This window comes from Ciconia boyciana, chromosome 2 (genome assembly GCF_034638445.1).
Source record: "Ciconia boyciana chromosome 2, ASM3463844v1, whole genome shotgun sequence".
Taxonomy (NCBI): domain Eukaryota; kingdom Metazoa; phylum Chordata; class Aves; order Ciconiiformes; family Ciconiidae; genus Ciconia; species Ciconia boyciana.
The window spans coordinates 150,147,284-150,168,265 of record NC_132935.1 but is presented as its reverse complement, the minus strand read 5'-3'; the positions used below and the strand labels follow the sequence as shown (position 1 = coordinate 150,168,265).

Genomic DNA, 20,982 nt, shown 5'->3' with positions numbered 1-20,982 from the left:
AGACAGGACAGAGAAGGTGGACGAGAAGAAATATTGGGGAGATCAACAAACAGAGCAAAGTGGTAAATTCATACTGTTGCATTTGCTAAATATCCTAATATAATTGACAGCTTTCAGATGTGTAATTATTTTTGGCACATCACTGGATTTTATTCTGGTTTTAGATTGTTTTCTACACTGATGAAGTTCTACGAACTGCAGTGAAGTGTTCTTCAGTACACACAAACGTTGGCTCAGTGCAATTAACAGATGCATCTGACAAGGATTAAAACCAGCACTGGTGTTGGTATATACTCATGAAGGCATATCTGAGGTAGTTTAAATCTAGATAGCCTGGATACTGGCAGCATTAGCTTATATTTGGGGTTGCCACCTTTGTAATTACTGAAAGTGCTGTGCAGATTTGTGGCAGCTCTTTTCAGACCTGTGCCTCTCTAGTTGTACTGCTGCTGATTTCAGAGCTGACTTGACTACATCTGGCTCGGGGACATCTCTGCAGGGACAGGGGAGGCAGAAATACAGGGAGGAAAAAAGGATCTTGCATAGCATATATCTGGCCCAAGGTGATTATTGCTGCAGAAGAGAAGGAATATTTTGCTAGGTTGGATTGAGCGATGGCAGAAAAGAAGCAGAGACATGAGTGAAATGTAGCCCTCTCAAACATAGTCCTCTCAAACACAACTATTACAGATACATAACAAAACTATTACAGATAGGTTGTAGTCCTCTCAAACATAACTATTACAGATACATAACAAAACCTATTGCTAATAGAACAGCATGCACACACAGATAATATGCAGATAGTATTATCTGGGGCTTCAACGATATCAGCTGTAATATTTAGACATATCAGACTAGTAGTGAGAAGGCTTGCTATGGCATTTAAGCAGCTCACTTCACAACTGTGGAAGGTGCCTCTAAGCCACTTTGAGGTACAGGTAACGGAATACATTGACCTGTTTCAACCACTGTATATAGAGACATAATAGATAAATTATACCTCGGAATGTGTAAATGAGTATAGTCAATCAGTGTAGCTAGGTAACAGCAAAGAATCTGGATCAACATATTGTGTACAGATAGCACATTAAAAGCCACGAAAGCAAACAATTCTTACTTGCTTGAAGTCTAGTAATATATTCTTCCACTTTTTTATTACGTTTTGCATTTGTGTATTCTTTACGAGCAACAAAACCCCTGTAAGCTGAAAAGAGATGTCAAAAATTAAATAATCCACTAGCTACACAAAAGACTGTAAGAATAAAAAAGTCTGGAAGGAATTACAGACCTCCATGAAAATATTCATAAATATTTTGCAGGCTTTATCTTTCAAACAAAATGGCAAACAAGCAGAAGCAGTAAATCTACATAAAAAGTATGTTTTCTGGTGAGTAAAGTTATGAATGAAATGAATACAAAACACAAGAGAATCAGAATGTAAAATAAGATGATGTTTGACATGTATTAAAAATTTCAGTTGATGTCTCCATCAACAGTGTAATTGGTCTTATTATCTAGGACGGTTAATACGTTTTATTTTCATTATTATATTATACAACCTTGTCAGAGTGTTCCAGAATATTAATAATAACAGTATCATCTGTGCAATCACATCCTTCCATTGTTAAAATTGCCTTTTAAATGTAACATTGATAAACGTAACTTCAGTAAAGAGATTGTTATAACCTGGTTAAAATAAATTTTTCTTCATAAGAACAGATATCACCAAGTATAAGATATTTTGTCAAATGTAACAGCAGGAAAACAGCAAAATCCACATCCAGCATGCACATCCATCTATCAAATGTACACATGCACTAGCTTTAAGCAAAATTTTAAATGTTGTAAAGCTATTACCTGACTGTATTTTAATAGCACTTTGTTCCCTTTGTTCCTTTATCTTTTTGTATCTCCTCGAACCCAGCCACCCTCTGACATAAGCTTGGATCAAAATAATCATGTCAACTGTCTCCTTCCGCATTAAATTTAGCTGCTCCACATGATAGTATTTGAGGAATACCTTAAAAAGAGTAGGCAGACAAGCAAAAGTTTTAGTTACCCTCCTGGGCCCTGTGTTCAGCTCAACCCAGTTAATATCAACAAGAGTTACAAGTTGGTTTCAAATGATGAATGGACTCTTTAGCTATAGTATCTAAAGGATCATTTTTGTTAAAGATAGCATTTTGATTGTTTGGGGTATTAGTTTACCATACTCTCCCCTTCAACATCTTTTGTCAGTGCTTGCTTCTTCATGCTTTCGTGGGAAGATGTTTTAAAGTCCCAGTGCAAAACTTCAGTCTGTAACTATAAATCTGTTTTCAAAACTATAAGGTAACAGTTTTGCTAACCTCACAAATCTGATATATGTTACATAAACGTGATCCAAATCTGGATCCTTCAACCTCTCTGCTTTCCAATTGAATCAAAGGCATTGTTTATTTACTAAATTGCTTTTATCAAGCATGAAGCTCATATAACCCCTGAAAAACTAGTCCAGCACAAGGGATACAAACACATTCCTGGTATATATTAGGATGAAATAAAATGTATAGAAAGAGCTTGTGCAATTAAGACTAATTATTATGCTTATTTTGCAGAATTCCCCAATCTTTGATTACTTGTTGGTACAGATACAGATTAACCCTAATTAAAGTAAATGTAAGCTATAGATCTCGCATCTCAAGATATGCTTCCTTTGGCTGCATGTTGTCCATTAGCCTCACTAAGACAGCAGAGGGAAATAAAGGTTGAGGAGGAGGTAACTTCATGGCTTCTGTCCCACCTATCCAGGAAGATGTCTCAGAAGAACAGTTGTTTCTTCTACACTGAGGTGATTTCAAATAGTTTAGGATCCACCTCTCTCTCTCTCCATATCCTTCCTGGGCACTTCTGTTACATTAGCAAATAGAGAGACTTGGGCAGTACTTGTCTGATGCTTCTTTTCTCTGGCAGACCTCCTGAGATCTGTCAGTTGGGGGTGGGTGGGTGTCCCTCTCTGGCACACTGGGAAGACTAGTGAGCTAGAACCAAAAGCAAGAGGATGGGAACAGGCATGTGTTTCTCTTATAATAAAGTCTTTCCCCACTTCACATATATGGGATCATCCTGCTATCTCTTCCCCCAGTGCTCAGCAAAGTCTGCAACAGAGGCCTCTGGCTGGAAAGCCAAAACGTTTTCCTCTTCCTTTGTGGTCTGATTGCTCCAGGGAAGGAGTATAACTTCTTTTCCTTAAGAAAGCTTGGACCAAGCTCATTGGGATCCTTACTACCACATTTTTTGAAAGAAAATGCAAGCACTGTTGTTGTCACATATTGCTTTGCACTGTGGCCTCACTAAAGCTGATCAGAATTTTAATGCTTCACAGGGTCAGGATTTCAGCCAGATATCAGGGAACAGTACCAGTAAAGGGTGGGGTTTTTTTAAACCAGTAGAGACCAAGAGCTACCCTAACCAAATGGGTGAGAAAACAACTTGCTTAGTAAGTTAACAATGACATACTGCAATAATGCAGATACAGTATATTAAAAAATTACTTTAGTTTTTCCAAGAACCCAGTTGTCAAGGTGGGCTTTTTCCAAGATGGCAGCACAGGTTTCCGGGCTGACTGGAGGATCATCATTTGTTTTGTAACAGATGAGGTAATACCTAAAGACAAATATATGATTCTTTTTTCCATTAATAGTAAGGAATAGATGCAAATACATTTAAACCATTCATTTAAATAATAAAAACAGTTGCATGAAAGAAAACGTAGCACTGAAAAAAACCCCCAGCATATGAAAGAAATTGCTGTGATTTATATGCAGTACAGAGAAACTCAATCAAAAGCAGCAGAATGACATATTGCACACCCTGGAGGGTTGTTTAATCTTATATCAACACCAGAAGGCTTTTAAAAAGTGTGCAACCCAAGTAGAGTTGTGCACCACTTCTTTGGCTCTCTGCATTCTGTGAAAGTGATTTCAGTGGCAAAATAAAAATATTTTTAAAGCTTTTCTGTCTAAATTAGCTTATTTCATATCTAGAAATGTCATGAAAACTTAATCTCTTATCTCATGTGCTAGACCATCTACCTTTGAGATAGTTAAGATGATGTGAGATGCATCCCAGCTCTTGTTACCTCCTCCCAGCTCTTGTTACCTCCTTGGATTCAGCTTTGCAGATAATTTTGGAACGTATATATGCCATTATGACATATCATATGTAAGCATTTAATCTGGCAAACTCATTACTCAGAATTAATTCTGACTAGGAAAAGAGGTCAGGATGCTCACGCATAAAAATTACCTGTAATGTACCCGCTCAGCTGCTGGGTAGAAAAGTTCTTCTGTGTTCCAGGACTTTCCAAAATGCTCCATAACAAAATGAACCATACCTATCTTGTTTTTTTTTAATTCAGGAAAATTACATGAATTATGTCTCCTTCCTGACAGTACATTCTGCTTTTTTCTTGTTATTCAGCCTTTATACACAAAGCTTGGGTTGTACCAGCTTTAAATAATGGTAACAATTTCCTCATGGAATAATAAAGAGACAATGTTGATTCCTGCATTATCACCAATTCCTACAGCTCCTTTTTTTTTTTCTTTTTACTACACAGTGAATTGGCTTATTTTTATTCTAACAAAATAATTTTGCCATTATCCCAGGTCTACCTGTAACTCTCAACTATTAAAAAGAAGAAAAAAAAAAAAAGACAAAGGGTCTTTTACCTGAACAGTAAAATTTTTTATAAAAAGTAGTGACCAAAAGCCACAGCATATCTTGGTGCAGTGATAACTACCTTTTCCCACTCTGCACTCTTCCAAAACAGTAATAGTCCCAGGATTATTCTTTCCAGAAACAGTGCTATAAAAACATCACTTTGTCCTTCCTCTCTCTCCTTGTCCACCTGCAGCACTCTGCTACTAGCTCTCTGTTTCTAGTGCACTATTACTTTTAAGTGCTTCTGTCTGAATGGGTGTTGCTTGCTTCTTCCCATTTTGATCTCCATTCCATAAATCTCAGTTCTGATTGAGGCAAATGCTGAGGGTCTTTATTAGTAAGAGAGAAGTACAGATTAAGTTCTGAGGATTAATTTTTTGGGGTGGAGGAAGAAGAGATAGTTAAAGGAATTATAAAATCATAGTGAGTTCATTACTCCTTTTCTTAACAAGTGACTAATACTTAGAAATTATATTTTAAACAAGATTATGCACTTAATGAACTTCTCAACCTTAGCAATACCAAATTATCATTCACCCTGCACAAGCAGATGCTGCACAGTGCTGAATGTCAAGAGCCAGAGAAACCGTGGTGCTCCTTGGATGCTATTGCTCCAAATTCTCGGCTTTAATTTGAAGCATTACATTTCTAAACCTCAAGTCTTTGAAGAAAGCTTGCAGATTATAAGCAAGACAATTTTTACCCAAATGCACAGGGAGCCTGAAAAAATCATCCTGAGATGCCTCATCTTCCCCTACCAGACCAAAACAGTTCACTAATCTTGTGCCTGAACTACTCTTTGTCATCCAGTCTGTAATCTTCTTTGTCACAGGAAATGTCTTTGTATTTTTTCTTTAAAGACCATACCAAAGACACTGCTGATGCTTAGCAAACACTGGGCAGCAATGATAGGAGAGAAAAAGGCTTCTTCACATCAATGTTACCGTTTTATGAAGTTAGCGAACAGTATACGGTGTGAATAACCCTGTCTTCGAATTCTTGCTGTCTCCAGAATTCCAGTGTAACGCAGCTGAACCAACACTTTTTCTTTATCAAACTTGTTTGCCTGCCGGTCGTTGTTTGGCTTGATGCACCTGACAAAATGAGGCTGGCCGACAACCATTTTGGATAACAAATCCATCAGAGAATACTGCAAGAAAGTAACAAGATATCTGCCACCAGGATATTTATAAAACTTGTATATAGGTCCATGTGTAGCTGAAATTTTATTTCATATGATCAGAATCATGTCCAAACCCATTTACATTTCAGTAAGCTGGTACTTTAATGGTAGATGAAGTAAATGACCCAACAACAATTCTAGCTTTGATAAGATTCCTAAGTTACTAGCATATGCTACTTGAAAGAAACACTGATTCCAAATGCATGTACCAAATTCCACCCAGAAGATTCTCACAAACTGCCATAATGTCTAACATATGATAGAAACTCTCCTTACACTTACTTGCTTCTCTAGGAGCCTTGTTAGGTAATTACAGCCCACTTTTTCTTTTTCCTGTTGTCACCTATTTGAAGATCCTTATTCACCCAGAGAGTAAATCAATCTGTCTACAGATGGGAAGTGGAAGAGCAGCAAGCCAGTAAATATTGCCATCCCTTCATTAGACTGGAAGAAACTAAGGCCACCCCAGAAGAAGGGCTGCTTAAACTGCTCTGATCTAGCACGTCCTGTTTATTGCATAGGCTGATGGTGATACTATAGCTGCCATGCCAAGAGGAAACTTTTGAGGAGGGCAAAACTAGAAGTACACAAAATTACGATTCCAAAGTTGCACTTCTTCCACCTCACCAGGGTACCAGTCTAGCAGAGGGGATGCAGTTTGTAGCTCCCCATGCCAACTGAGGTGAATCTGGCTGTAAACAACCTTGACCAGTGTTTTGTAAAATTGCTTCATGGGAGGATCTTATTAAAACACAAATGAAGAGCCTCATTCCTCAAGATTCAACCTGACTCAACAGAAAGAGGCAGCCAGGAGTTAATGCAGTTCAGCAGTAGGTTGGATACATGAAACTAGTGTAAGACGTCAAGAGCTGTATGTTTCCTATTAAAATGTGCAATTCCATTCTGGACAGATGCTGCACCATGCAGCAAAGTGCTTAATTAGCTTCATCGCTAGTGTGCCAATCGAACACAAACAAGTAGTACACGCTAATGGATAATTTTTTTTTCCGCTCAGTCTGAGGTGGCAGATGCTTTTCTCAATCACCCATAGATTTCTGTGTATGAGTAAACCAGTGGGGCTGAAGCTGAATCTTCATTTAAGAGCATTAGCTAGCATGATCTGAGCAGGGATTTCCACTGCAGAAAATAGTAACAGAAAAATGTAAATATAATTAACTCATTTGCAGCTTCTGATGCTAGAAGTGCTGGTACTGCACTGAATCACAGACATTAGGCTTGAATGACATTCAGTAAATTTTTCCATCTAGAACTTTAAAACACCATGCAGCTTTGGACCACCATGATATCTAGGCTGAAATTATCCTTTGCAGTCCACAAAGCTGTCTAATTGTATCTACTAAACGGAGATCTTGCTCCTTACTGTTCTCTGTCATAGATGTAAATGAATTCTTACAGGTCATGAACATCACCTCAGCCATCTTTAAGTTTTTGCTGGGAGAGATGACTAAATAAGAGTTGGAAATTCAGAGCTGAGCCCAAGTGAACCAACTCTGTGCACCCTTTTGGAGGAAAGAATGCTCTTCATAGCTATTTTCTATTGCAGGACCAGCAGCACAGACAGTGCTTGGGAAGGACAAGAGCGCTGCTGAAGGAGCCACAAGGATGGACTCAGGACAGCCTCTGAGCAGTGACCATCAAGATCTTTCTCTGGAGCTCCTGCTTCAAATTAACTTTGCCCTCTTGCTTCTTAAACTCTTAAAGAAATGCTATACCACTAATGTCCAACCTGCCTTTATCTCCCTTGGTGGAAAAACAAGCAAGTGAAAGATTAATATCGATCATCATACATCATCATGACAGGAATGAGGCTGTGTAATCAAGTACAATTAAAGATGAAACATCACAATCTCCTCTAGATATTTGTACGACACAGACCGCTGTGACGTATATGCAGTTCCCAAACCCTAAATGGATCACTGTTGACTCTAAGTCAACAGGTGCATTTCAAAAGGTGAAAGAATGAACATTCATTCTACTCTAGAAAAAATTATTAAAAGATCTGATATCTTACTCTAAAATAAGAAGCGACTGTCTGTGTTTTCATGCTGGTTGTCTCTCTTGGATGATGTCCAGTATCTCCTGCTTCGTTCTATAAAGAGGAAGAAAGAAAATGACACTTTTTATCTCTGTTGAGCCTGTAGTGCCCTTTCCAATGCCACAACAAAGCACCCCTCGGAGAACATCAATTAAAAAAAAGTATTCTAAACAGAGGAAGTTACAGCATGATCACTAGCACAAATCAGTTACACCAGTACGTTACGTTACTTTGCTACACAATACACAAACGTTCACACACAGAGGACACAATTTGATAATGGAGAATCTAAATAACTGCCACAAATAACCTGACAATGTCTGAGGTCCTGTCTGTTATTTCATCATCACTGTTATTTTGGTAGTTCTCTAAGGAACTTGACTATACTCCACACCACTATTTTAATTTCTCTTTTTGCTACAATACAGCTAGGAAATAATATTTTTTTCCCCCTGAAGGTGTTACAAAACTATAGCCAGAAAGAAGGGAAATGTTAGGTTTTTACCTCACGGAAGGAATATGAATTGCACAACACAAAGATATCCAGCTAAACAGAAAAGAAAACAGGAGAGGGAGAAAAACCAAGGAAGGGGTTACTTGCTTACTTTTAGTACCAATAACAGTATTGCCTTTCTAGTTCAAATTAGGGTTCAATGCAGAATCACGAAATCAGTTTTCTTACCTTTGTATGACTGATTGATTTCTGGGGGGTCCACATTTGGTAACTGATTGTAGTTTTGCTTTTAGTGTGTGCCAGGTTACCTATGGGAAGATGAAAGAAAGCAACCTACCAAAATGCTTACATCTCATTTAAACTAGAAACTATGCTGAACCATCTTATTCTTGCCCCCAGTGTAACCATATGATTATAAAGGTCGTTGACTTTTTCGGAGTATGTCCTCATTTCCCCTTTCACCCTTGGGATGGAACAAGCTCTGAAGAAGTTGCATGAAGATGGAACATGGGCTGAATTTTCCTCCTTCAGCACTTATGTCACCTACTAGAGCAAAAAATTAAACAGACTGCTGCAGAAGGTAAGAAAGAAACATCTTAGAACATCCATGTGGTTTTACCCTAAGGATGTTATTGTACCATTCTAGTTCTAAGGCTACATATATATTAGTTAAAAAAAAAAAGTGCTAGCACCCTTTTCTGGCCCCGAGGGCAAGTGACATGGCATGACTCAAGTCTATACAGCTAAACTCTATAGTTCACTACTCTTTTAACCTCCTGGTAAAAATAAGGTTGTATCTTTCCAGAGCTTGTTGGAAACCATCGCTGGTGGCCTGTGCTTTCTCTTGAAGTGTGCCTGGGTGTTTCTGGGTGACTGCTAGCTGACATGGTCCAAAACTGTCCCAGGGAGGCACACTAACAAATAATCAGAAGGGGCAATCCTGTGGGAGTGTTTCAGCTACTGTCCACAGGCCCTGTTTGGTTTACTAGCATAGAAATAGTCTTAAGACTCTAACCTTGGAATTCTTTATCAAGTAATATCTTTATTATGATGACTTGAAGAATTAGGTGCACTGGAGTAGTTTACACAGACAGTGGTCTTCTAAAGGAATAATGAAAATTCTGCTGAACTTTCCATCACGTCACTCAATGTTGATAAACCCCAACCATTGCTGCACGCTGCCATTGCTCCTGCTAATAACGTATCACCTCTGGAATCTCACTCTCCACTGGGAGAGCCTGTAATCTCTCTGTGCTCAGCTACTATCAGTAAGAGGTGGATAAGGGTTGGATAAACAGCTGCAAATATATGGCATGCTGAGCTCATGCGTCATGTATTATGTGATGATATCAAGTGCTAAACCTCCCTTGGGCTTAGCTGAATATCAAAGGACGGGAAGGAAAGAGAGAGGGTTACTCGCACCTAACTTTAGCTATCTGAAAGTGAGGTGTCTACAACATCCCTGCTGTATTCAGTGGAGAGAGGCACCTTCAGAGGAGATTTATCCCATCCTGAGAAACACCTGAGATAGGCAAGATGGGTTGGACTCTGGGTAAACCTCTACATTTCTACTGATTCTAGATGAGTAACTTAGATCAGAAATCTAACCTTTAGTTGGCTATAGCTGGATGGTTTGGGTCAGTTTCGAAAGGCTACACACAGTGTTTCATAATATTTAACAAGAAGACTGAAACAACCTTCAGAGTTACCTTGCAAAACATTACATAAGACTTGGGATCAGTTCTTGGGACCATTTGGGCCCTGACTTTGGCTCTACAGAAATTATAGTTTAGCATCTTGGCAGATATCAACGAGCCAAAAGTTCAGGCAAGGACATTGAGCTCAGTGTTTTCCCAGGAACACTGACTTAAAATAGACCTTCAAGACCAAATTTTGCATTCCACCAGCAGAGCTCCCTTTGTGAAGAATAGGAGCCTTGCCAAAACCTCAGTTTCTGTAAGATAAGATAACGTTTTAGAGACATTTCCATTAGACTCTTCCAATTTAGCTTTTCTGTTCTACTACAAGTACATCTCCCATGTAGTTGTACAAGAAAGTAATGTTGTAAAGTACTTACTGTATGGCATCAATGCCATCACACAGGGAGTAATACAACACAAGAGCAAACTGGTTGTAAGGAGACTTACCCATCATCCTAAAATGGCAGGGTATTGTGCAAGGACCTGGTTCAATTAAGGTGCAACTTAGGAGTAATTTCTGTAGAGCCAGTCGTATTCCTCCACCCCAGCTTATGAACTCCCCAAGGAAGGGCTCACTACTAGGATCCCATCAGTTACCTATTGTAAAGGACTAAAAGACTGGGGAAATAGAGAAGTGTCTCCTCACCCTTTGCAGCAGATGTTAGGAGCCCCAACCTTGGTTCTCTACTACTTTAGAGAAAAATTGCACTGAGACAAAACAGGCAATTTATATATGCCCTGCCCAAAAAAGGCCAGTGACTTACCTGATCCTTTCTGTCCAGTCCTCAACTCAAGGGACGCACTCCACTCCCTGTCTTGCTCCCCTACCCTGAAGAGAGGACCCTGAAAGAAGCCTCTACCACTTCCTTGGCACTTGACCAGACCAATCCCTCCCCTGCAGCTTGAGATGGCTGGGGCTCCATTCTGTATAGATTCTAGGGTTGGAAAGTTAAGCCACAAAGTGTATAATGTCATCAACAAATGGTCATATGAAACCTAGCAGTGGTCATCACGAAGGCTAGAGAAGAAGAAGATTAGCACAATAGCAATACCTGTTTTTGTAAGAGGATGGGTTACCAACTGTCGCGTCAGATTGTTTTCAGATGATCGCAGTAGCAGCACAATATCAGCTGGCAGAGTATCTCTATTTTTGGCTAGGAATCCGCTTGCATTATATAGAACCTGTTTAAAAAGTGCATTTATGCATCTTCTGGGCTTTTGAAAAGTAATTGTAAATTTAAGCACTCTGGCATGTGGCTTTTAATATATCAAGATACACAAATAGTTTTTCAGCCATCACGCTCGCTCTTGCTTACAGTCTTTCTTTTGATCACAGAAAGTTCTAACTTTTCAATACTGAGAACCATTATGATGCAGATCACTAAAAGCAAATCCATCATTCCAAAGTCGCTTGAGACATTTATTTTCCCTAATGCAGATATGTTAATACTTGTTTTAGCCAGTTGTGGATTTATCACTAGGACATGTGGATTGTAGTCCTCCTTTACACCAGTACATGTGTAAATGCACAATTAACAATGCACTTGATTGCAACCATATCACACAGGATTACCCATATGACTGTACAATCTTTCTGTCCCATTCATATCGTGCTGTACTGGACCCAGGACTTACCACTCTTCCTAGAGATCTCTGTATTAATTGTAGAGGAAGTTTACAAAATCACAAACCGCATACTGGCAATTGAAATATCTCTAAAAATTCCAGGAATGGTGTACCTAACTCAAAATGTACCTCCAGGGCTCGCTCTCAATGATGCTGTAAAGGACCCACAAGAAAACCTGGCCTGTGAAGAAGGGTAGAAGATACTGGCGTATTTAGTTTAGAAAAAAACCTCACAAAACAACCCCATAACAGTCTTAAATTACAACAAAGGCTTGTAAAGGAAGAGGAAATAAATTGTTCTCCAGTTCCACAGTAAACAGGACTAGGAGTAATGAACATATATCACAGCAATGGAGATATAATTTAGACAGTAGGAGAAACTTCCTAATGAAAAAGCTTGTTGAACACTAGAAAGGGCTGATTGGGCACTGGTGGAATCCCCACCTTCAGTGGCTGGTAGTAGGAATGGTACAGGGAGAGCTGGCTCTCTGCTCCTCAGCAGTGAGATATGCTATGCTGGTGAAGTGCAATTCAGCTGGACATGAGGTTCAGAGGAGTTACTGCAGGCCTTTTGTAGCTGGCTGTCTTACACAAGGGGCAAGTTATCTTCCATCCGCTGATGGGCAGTATGTTGGCTCTTTCCAGGCCAGCTGCTCCAGCACTGCACAGACCCAACATAGTTTCCTATGTGAGACAGCAATGCCCACTCCGTACCCTTTAAAAGAGCTCAACAGGAGGTGGGAGCTTCTGCTTTCACAAGGCAAGGTTCAGGTGACCAGTGGTGTCTTGCTGCAGTGCGTCAGAAACTCCTCCTGAGTTTGAAAGGCATGTGCAGCAGGTCACCTTGTACAGGAGGGCAAGACGCTGCCCATCAAATGAAGCAGAAAGCAGGGCCTGCACTATCTATCTGGCTGATGACAAAGTACAGAACTAAGTAAGGCTGATGGGGTGTAGGAGGTAGTAGAAAGAACGGAGCTGGATCCTGATTCGAAGCAGTGGGAACAAGCATGGCACAGGACTTCCAGGGAAGAGCACTGAGTTGCATTACATAATGGTTATGTTTTGGCTCTTCTATAATACAGTCAGTTCATTTACCTGGTGACATTTAAGAAAAATACACTCCTGCTATTGCTTTTTTTTATGAGGGAAAATAACTTTTCAATTTACTTTTGATGTGTAAGGCACTGCCAACATTTCCATGTGAGGCCTGAATAGATGAAGGTTGACAACCATCCCAGCTGACCTCTTCTATTTCCTTCCAGCCCTACTGTTCCACAATCCCCAACTAATATCATTAGGTCTCTTACCTTTCCTGCATAATGATAAATCCCAAAGGTTAGATCTACTCTTTTGGGTCTCCAAAAATATTTTGACTTCAAGTTATCTTCAAATTTTTCTGAAAGGAAACACATAGTTATCTTACTGGAGTTACTGTACAATAATTGTCTTCTGAAGCTGTATCCCTCTAAGGATATTGCCTGACTTCTCAAACAATGCAGAGGCACAAAACAGAATCTGATGTTTTTAAGGACAAAGATACCATAACGGTCTTGTAACAAAAAGGCACTGGATAGAGAATATGGGAGCTCTTGGATCAGTTACTTACTTTGTACCAATTTTTTTCTGTGTGACCTCAGAAAATCACTTGCCTTTCTAAGCTTTTGATCTTCATATATGAAACAATGCAGTAATCCTTCCTAAGGATTCCTTGGGGAATTGTGGGAAACATTTACCAATTGATTGAGGGCCTCTGTACTGTAGACTGAAAAGTATGAGGTTAGAAAGACAAGAAGCTCATGTAATTGCTTTAGCATGGGCACTATTACCAGTTGTTATTAGGTTTTGTGATTGGGTGTTGGTCAAAACTCTCATCTGACACTTTGCACATAAAAAAAGAGTAAACTGAGGATTTATCTGCACAGAAACCCCACTGAAATAACTAAATCAACTGTAACTGCAACTACCTAGCAGCACTGAAATATTCAGGATCTGAATTACAACATATTTAGGTGTTTTAATTTTAATTTCTGAATAGAAAAAAACAGGAAGCATCATTTGCTGAAAGGCACTGAACCAGGTTTGCAGCCATTACCCTTAAAAAGTACTAAAATTCTTGTTCAGATACGGTTCATCAAAAATCTCAGAGCTGGACATGACTCAACTTTGAAAACAGTGTTCTTGGCATATGAACCTAGAGTTTTAACTCAGTTTGATCTTTACCTTTCAAGCCCTGCAGCTAAAAATTCCTGAAGACAGGAGAATTCAAAACCTGGATCAGCAGCTTAGGTTCGTTTGTACTCTTGATGTTTCTGTATTGACTTCAAAGACACAACCATCCCTGCATGCATGCCTCCCTCAAACATACTGTGACACTGGAATGCGGGCTCACTAAAAACATAAGTAGCATATAGCCTAAACTGGACACGCCAAACAGAAATCTAACAGGGAGACATCCTGCAAAACTGTGAAATAAACCATATACTTACCTACAAGTGTCTGATCTGTTGCTTGTGGGAATCGACTTTCCTCATCCAGCAGGGACAATAAACCCATTGGTTTCTGCAGGAACATATCTAAGAGGGGCCTATTGTCCTCATATTCTATAACTCTTGCATCAACACCTTCATATAGGTATTCATTCTGTAACAAGCAACAGAAGGCATGTTTTGTCTATGTATACAGAACCACTTCAGAAAATAATTCAGAAACTTTCAATTGTAGCAAATTAAAACTACATTGAAAAAGTATGCCCTGGGGCTAAAGACATCAAGGTTTTGCAGCAACAAATGTCAGTTGGATGTATCACACTGTCAGGCTATAGATTTTAATTTGCCTTTGGGTATGTAAGTGCTTCCTATGGCATATTTGGTAAAGTAAGATGCTTTCCAATGCTTTAATATGCAAGAATTAAAGAAACAGAGTTGAAGAAGATAAAGTATAGTGTTTGCAGATGGAGACAGTGTCTATTTACTTCCCTGGTCTGCAATGTAAAAAATATTTCTTAATCATTTAGAGCTACATTTACATTCCCAATTCATTGCTCAGATCTACATGATGTACAGTGGCCAAGATTTACGAAAGTGACTACAGATTACAGAGGCCTCACTTGTTTGATCCCCCTCCTCAAACACCCGGAAAAGTTCTTATGTGGACAAGAATGGTGCACACACTTTCTCATAATGAAAGAATGGTGTACATACTTTATAAAAATTAAATAAATTGTCTCAGGTTGGCCTCTACAACATTTTCACTCCTTTTAAGGAACTAGGGAAAGGTATTCAGCAAGATTAAAAAACAACAGAAAAGCTGGTGGGGTTTTTGTGTTTGTTTTTTTTTTTTCTCCTGAAGACTGCAAATATCTTTGGATTCCTACCAGACTGAGACAAACCTGATAACAAATGCTGTGTCCACAGTATGTTGCGATGGTTTTATCTTGAAAATAATTTAAATTATAGCTGAAGAATACAAGAAAGACTTTCTTTAATCCTTCAGCAAGGCAGAGGACAGCCGTAGATTTACCAAGAGAAGGTTGCTTTAGGGACATCCTCCGCCCCATTATTTCGCCTGCATTACACAATGCAATAGCAGTTATCCACTGCACAGTGCTTCCATATATACCAGGGTTGCCTTCAGTCTCATGCAGGCTATACTATGAAACACACAATTAAGCCTTTTGATCTACTTTAAAAATCATCCCTCTTCCAAAGGATAGGACTTTATAAAAGTGTTGTATTAATGTATGGTGTTAACATCACAGTTGTGCCATTCCAAATTCATTGTGAGAAGAGTGTCATGAACGTGAATGATGGCTAATATTAATGAGTTCAAAGACCTCTAACCCTGAAAGACCTCTCCTCATGTGTCATTTATTTGAGTTTGAATGAGTGAAGAAGGCAACATATTGAGCATTTCAAAAAGGAGTTAACTGCCATATACAACAGAAAAGCACATGTTATTAGATTTCATACCTCTTAATCTCTAAACCAGAGAGGAACAGCAAAATGAATAACATCAGTAACACTGTCCTGGAAATACAGGCCCAAATAAAGAAATCTGCTGATCCACTTGTAAGAGAACACAGATTATATACCTAAACGCTTCCAGTATCCAGATTGATCTAATTTCCCAGGACACTCTGCACTCTAAGGATAGGTTATGGCTCAGTTTATATGCCCATACAAGGATGTAAGCTGTAAGAATCTCTCCTACAGCCCCATGACGGCTCCTCATCTCAGACACATAACATTAACTTCATTCATGTCTCCCCTGGAGCATTGGTGGAGTTTTGCTTTTGATTTTAATCAATGACCTGAGTAGCCGGACAAGACAGGAGGGTAACAAATGTATCACTGTTATAGGTAAGAGTTTAATTATATACCTGTAGGAGCTAGTGGCAGGAAGAGAATGAGTCTGTGTTATCTCCCAAAGATAACACTGGAGTAGGGGCTGAGGTCTGAGGGCTGAGGCTGTACTGACACACAGATGTTACGTTCATGAAACCAGCAGTGACTGCTTAGGATTGTCACGAGTACACTTACCAAGGGGGAAAAGGGAAGAGATTGCTCAGGATGAATCTATCAGAGAAGAGTGTTTCTGTGACACTCAGACATCCTCAAACAAGCTCTCACAGACAACCTATCTAATGATTAACTTTTTCCAACTTCAAATGCTTGTGAGAGAGGCTGGTTTAGAGAGCTGATAAAAGAGTTCTCGAAACCGAAAGGAGGTCTGTAATAGCTGTACTACTACACCGTAACAGCAACATCTGCTCCGCTCCCTGCCTGGCCGGTGTGCGGGACCTGACCTCCAAGGCTGCAGCATACGTGACCATTCGGTCTTTTGTGTCTGCACCTTGACAACTGAATGAGTGTCAGCGCTGATGGTTTCGGTAACGCTGCCGTCTGCCCGGTAGGATATGGAAGGAGTTCACTCCATCGCTTCCCATGGGCTCCTGGAGGATGGCTGATAACCAAGTCTTCCAGGCAGCAGTGTGACAGATGGCTCAGAAATAAGACACCATATTACATTTTCTCATGCAATGCTGGTCTTCAACCATATTATTAGGATACAAGCAGCAAGGATAAAAGCCTTAACGATGCACATCATAAGACTGTAATGAAATAGATCTTATTTTAATTAATAAGCTGAATCAGCTACAGGATTCTGTAATCCCCATGATGTTTTATGACAAGAAAGCTCCTTAAAATAGCATCTGCTCACTGAAATTCTAAAGCATAATCCACTAGAAAGTATTCCTGTGCATGGGATGTCAAAAGGAATGACTGAGTTGTTACACTAATACTTGGACTGCTATCTCATCTCAGTATTGCATGGTATCTTTTCTGTGATCAAAACTCGATAACATTAGCTTGTGCAACCTGGTTTCACTTAATAACAAAAGAGTAATTAAATGCATTTGGAAATGGTCTTCATGTTTAATAAAAGTAATGGCATCTTGCTGAGAACATGATATGATGATGCTTTGGTTTAAATGGGAACACCAGAGACTTATTCAGAATGAACCTTTTCCAGCTTAAAGTAGAAGATTAAATTGTCATATGAATGTAAAATAAACATTGCATACATTTAATACAAAAAGTAGTATCCTTCCAACTGACAGTGAACTTGCCACTTTCCAAAATGTTTTAGGTATTTGACATTACACCTTTTACTTTTTATGGAAGACTCACAAATGAGAAAGAAATGGGAAGGTTGTCTTGCTGGACAATGTTACCTGCAGATGATGGTGCTGACAGAATACATCAGTACCTTACATGTAAAGGAAACACCTTGAAGGACAGGACCGAAGGTGCAAAAGTTGTGCTTTGTTTAATATTAATCTAAAAAAAGCTTGTGCCAGCATTCGTTCCACTTAACTATAGACACAGAAAAGAAGTGACTAAGTTGAGAGCCCACATTTCCTCCCCAGTCAGTGGAGACTGAGATGTATCTATTTGTCTCCACTGACTATCGGGAATCTAAACTATCTTTATCTTAAACTATACTCCCCACTTCAGCCTTTCTGTTAAATTAGGGAAAGGAGATTGCATTCAGGCCTAAAAGCCTTTATTCTTAAATGCAAACATTAAGTCAACAATAAAGAATAAATTCCCTTAATTTTGACTTGAGTTCTCCACGCTGGCACACAGACACTCTGCTCTAGCAGACACCCTGAGCCTCGGGTGGTGATAGTACCACTCTTCCTTCCTACTATTCCTGTCACTTCTGAGGCCATATTTTTGTAGGTCACACTTCCAAGGAAAGCAAAACGGTGAACGTTTTTCAGATTCAGATACAGAAAAGAAACCACTGACAATGCTAAAAACATGTCACCTGCAACACTGAAAGGACAGTTCAGCCTTATGAGTTCATTTACTATTTGGCTTTATTGCTCAAGTTGCCAAAAAATTATTCACCTTCCCTAGTTATATAATCACTATTCATTAGGTTGACATGGCTTAATAGAGAACTAGACTATAATCAACTGATTTAGGCCTTGACTTCCCACTAGATATGTCAAATTTAATCTAATTGTATGTGGTATGGAATTGAACAGGACAAAACAGGGAAAGAAATGAGGAAATAATGTACCTATAAGTTTTACTTCTCTTGAGGGAAGTGTGACAGAAATGAAATTCTGCAGTCTTCCTTGGGTAGATCTACATGGTGCAATGCAGTGTCACATTAGAGATTTCTGAGCTAGCACAGAGCAATCCGATGTGCCTGTCTGGCATTGCATGGGGCTGTGGAGAGATACTAGCCTGGGACCCCAGCAACAGGATGGCTCCATCAGCATGACAGTCAGCTTGGGCTAATGAAAAGTCAGCGCAAAGGTCTCGGTGACTGCTGGCATCAAGCCTTCTCCTAAACTCCTGTCTTTCAGTATTAAAGACGCAAACCCTTACATGTGTGTAAAGTCAGGCAGACACATCAATGAAGGGCAGAGGTCATCCTATTGTTTGGCTTTTACATAAGTGATACTTTGCATCATTAACAAGAACAATTTCAGTCATATGATTTTGAAAATATTTCCTTTTTTTCCATGTATAGAAAATTTAGTAATTAGATTTTATATTTTCCTGCAAATAGCTTTCTCTTGTTTGTCTGCAGGGGGTCCTGTATTTACAATTAAAGTACATTACTGGTGTTAACACAGGAGAGTTCTTACAGTGAACAGAAAAGATTCTGAAGGCACCTGCTTTCTCGAGGACTGTTCTTGTGATGTAAACCTGGAAAAACCATGTTATAAATAAGTGAAAAGTGATGTCTTATAATGACTATGAATCATACTGCAAATCATCCCGTGCCATTGGGTTGTAATGCAGAATAAAACATTTGTCATTTCCTGGCTCTGAGGAGTGGGGGGTGGATTTACACCTACACTTGCAGGAACTTAATCTATATAGCTCATTCTGCACTGCCGGAGTAATATCTTTGGAGACCGCTACAAGATAATATAATGAAGTTTGATATAATCTGGTGTAGTGGTGTCATGTAAATTGAAGTAGACATCTTTCTTGGTTGGTATTACCGGCAGGATGTAGACACTTGTAATAGGAATATTAGGACTGGTATAAATGAAATATGAATGGAAATGTGCGTATAAGCACCAGAAGAAAGAGTCTTAGAAGAATGGCCTGTGATTTGAATGAAGAACATTTGTTCACAGCAATAAAATTGAGGAAAGTGTTATTTACATGAAGACCAGAAGGCCTTCACTCACATAAAAACACAGCGCAGACAGCTAGCGAGTGGAACACCCTCTAAATCTGACAACAGGAGGATGACTGCAAGGTTACAGCACATCACATACGCCTTTCCTTTTCCTGCAAACCCACCAAGGAAACAGACTGTAGGCATAAAGATGTATATATTCCAAACAAGCAAAACCAGATAATGACCTTCCCTAAAGATTACGGAGGCTGAAGTAAATAAGGTTCTGAGGCAAAGAACTGCCTCATAACAACTGATGATTGCTAATGGGTGTAAAAGATATGTCCAAAAACTATTTCAGCAAGAAGAACCTAAGAGACATGATGAAGACTTGCTAGCTGGTGTCCCTTATTCTCTGTGTTGCTCACAAATGATCCTGGCCAGACCACTTGAACATACACATCCTGGTGCTTTCTATGTGGGTGTGAGTCAATGAAATCTATGAGAGAATGAGTGGGAGTGGGTAAAACTGACATACTTAGAGATTCTGTAAATAAAGATCACCTTCCCCTTCCAGAAGGTCTGTAATTGTCATACTAATTTCCTACAGGCAGAAATGGGTAAACTGTATGTTGTCATAATCAGAAGTTCATTTTCTCCCTCAGCTACTCAGTAGCAAGATAACCACCCTGACCTCTCCGCAGCAGGGTACGTGCAGGAGGGCAAACGGTTCCTACTAGATGCTGACACCACAAACCTCTGCATTAATATAGGTCTGGCCAAAATGTTCTGTATTAGGAAATCTAGAAACAAGTAAAGGCAGATTACACTGAACAGGACCCAAGTCTAATTAAAAAAGAGAAGGAATATTAAGACAATATTTGGGTGTACAGGGATCGGGTTAGGAAAGCCAAGGCAGGTCCATCTGCAGCAAAAAGGCAACTAGGGAAAATGTGGGCCTGCTGCTGAACGGGCGTGGATGACATGGAAAAGACTGAGATACTTGATGCCGCCTTTGCCTCGGTCTTGACTGATAATCCCAGGTCCCTGAGACCAGAGGTAAAGTCTGGAGCAAGGAAGACTTACCCTCGGTGGGGGAGGATCAAGTTAGGGAACATTTGAGCCCAGTGGACATACGCAAGTCCATGGGACCTGGTCAGTGCCTGGATTTGACAGGAATAAATAACGGTTCTGCAGTCTGTGCTATTTATATTTTCTGTGCTATTTATTATTTTCTACAGCTGTTAGAAACAGCAGTAGCCAAGTGCTCTTCTTGTGTGAATTTATGCACTTTGGAAAGAAGACGCCTAAGTAATTATAGTAGTTCAGGCTAATTTCTCTCTGACTTTTAGATGGCATTAAAGACAAGGAAATACTTGTGACTGAGAATCTCCCACATAAATCTATAAAAACGACTACAAGGTCTAAGACTGCAAGACAGCATTTCCTAAAATAATTGGAGACAGGATAAAACATTGTTCCATATAAAAAAAATTCCATTTTACACACCTCTAGACTGACACATGCATGTACACACCTGCATACATAGACACATTCCAAACTTGTATCTGTCTCATCCTTAAACAAACAGTGATTAACACTG

The 20,982-nt window shown here is 39.4% G+C and overlaps 1 protein-coding gene across 2 annotated transcripts in view; it reads right to left on the bottom strand.

Annotated features, from left to right (window-relative positions):
• Positions 1–20,982, bottom strand: part of MYO3A (myosin IIIA) — a 114,884-nt gene that overhangs the window by 21,969 nt on the left and 71,933 nt on the right. Inside the window, exons 19-28 of one of the 2 annotated variants that reach the window (XM_072851520.1) lie at positions 14,213–14,366; positions 13,034–13,122; positions 11,153–11,282; positions 10,865–11,035; positions 8,629–8,708; positions 7,923–8,000; positions 5,652–5,857; positions 3,537–3,648; positions 1,861–2,023; positions 1,121–1,207 (exon numbers count right to left, since the gene is read on the bottom strand). In XM_072851520.1, coding sequence (XP_072707621.1) covers positions 1,121–1,207; positions 1,861–2,023; positions 3,537–3,648; positions 5,652–5,857; positions 7,923–8,000; positions 8,629–8,708; positions 10,865–11,035; positions 11,153–11,282; positions 13,034–13,122; positions 14,213–14,366 — 1,270 coding nt within the window. The remainder of the gene's footprint in view (positions 1–1,120; positions 1,208–1,860; positions 2,024–3,536; positions 3,649–5,651; positions 5,858–7,922; positions 8,001–8,628; positions 8,709–10,864; positions 11,036–11,152; positions 11,283–13,033; positions 13,123–14,212; positions 14,367–20,982) is intronic. The other variant, XM_072851521.1, reaches the window with a different exon arrangement.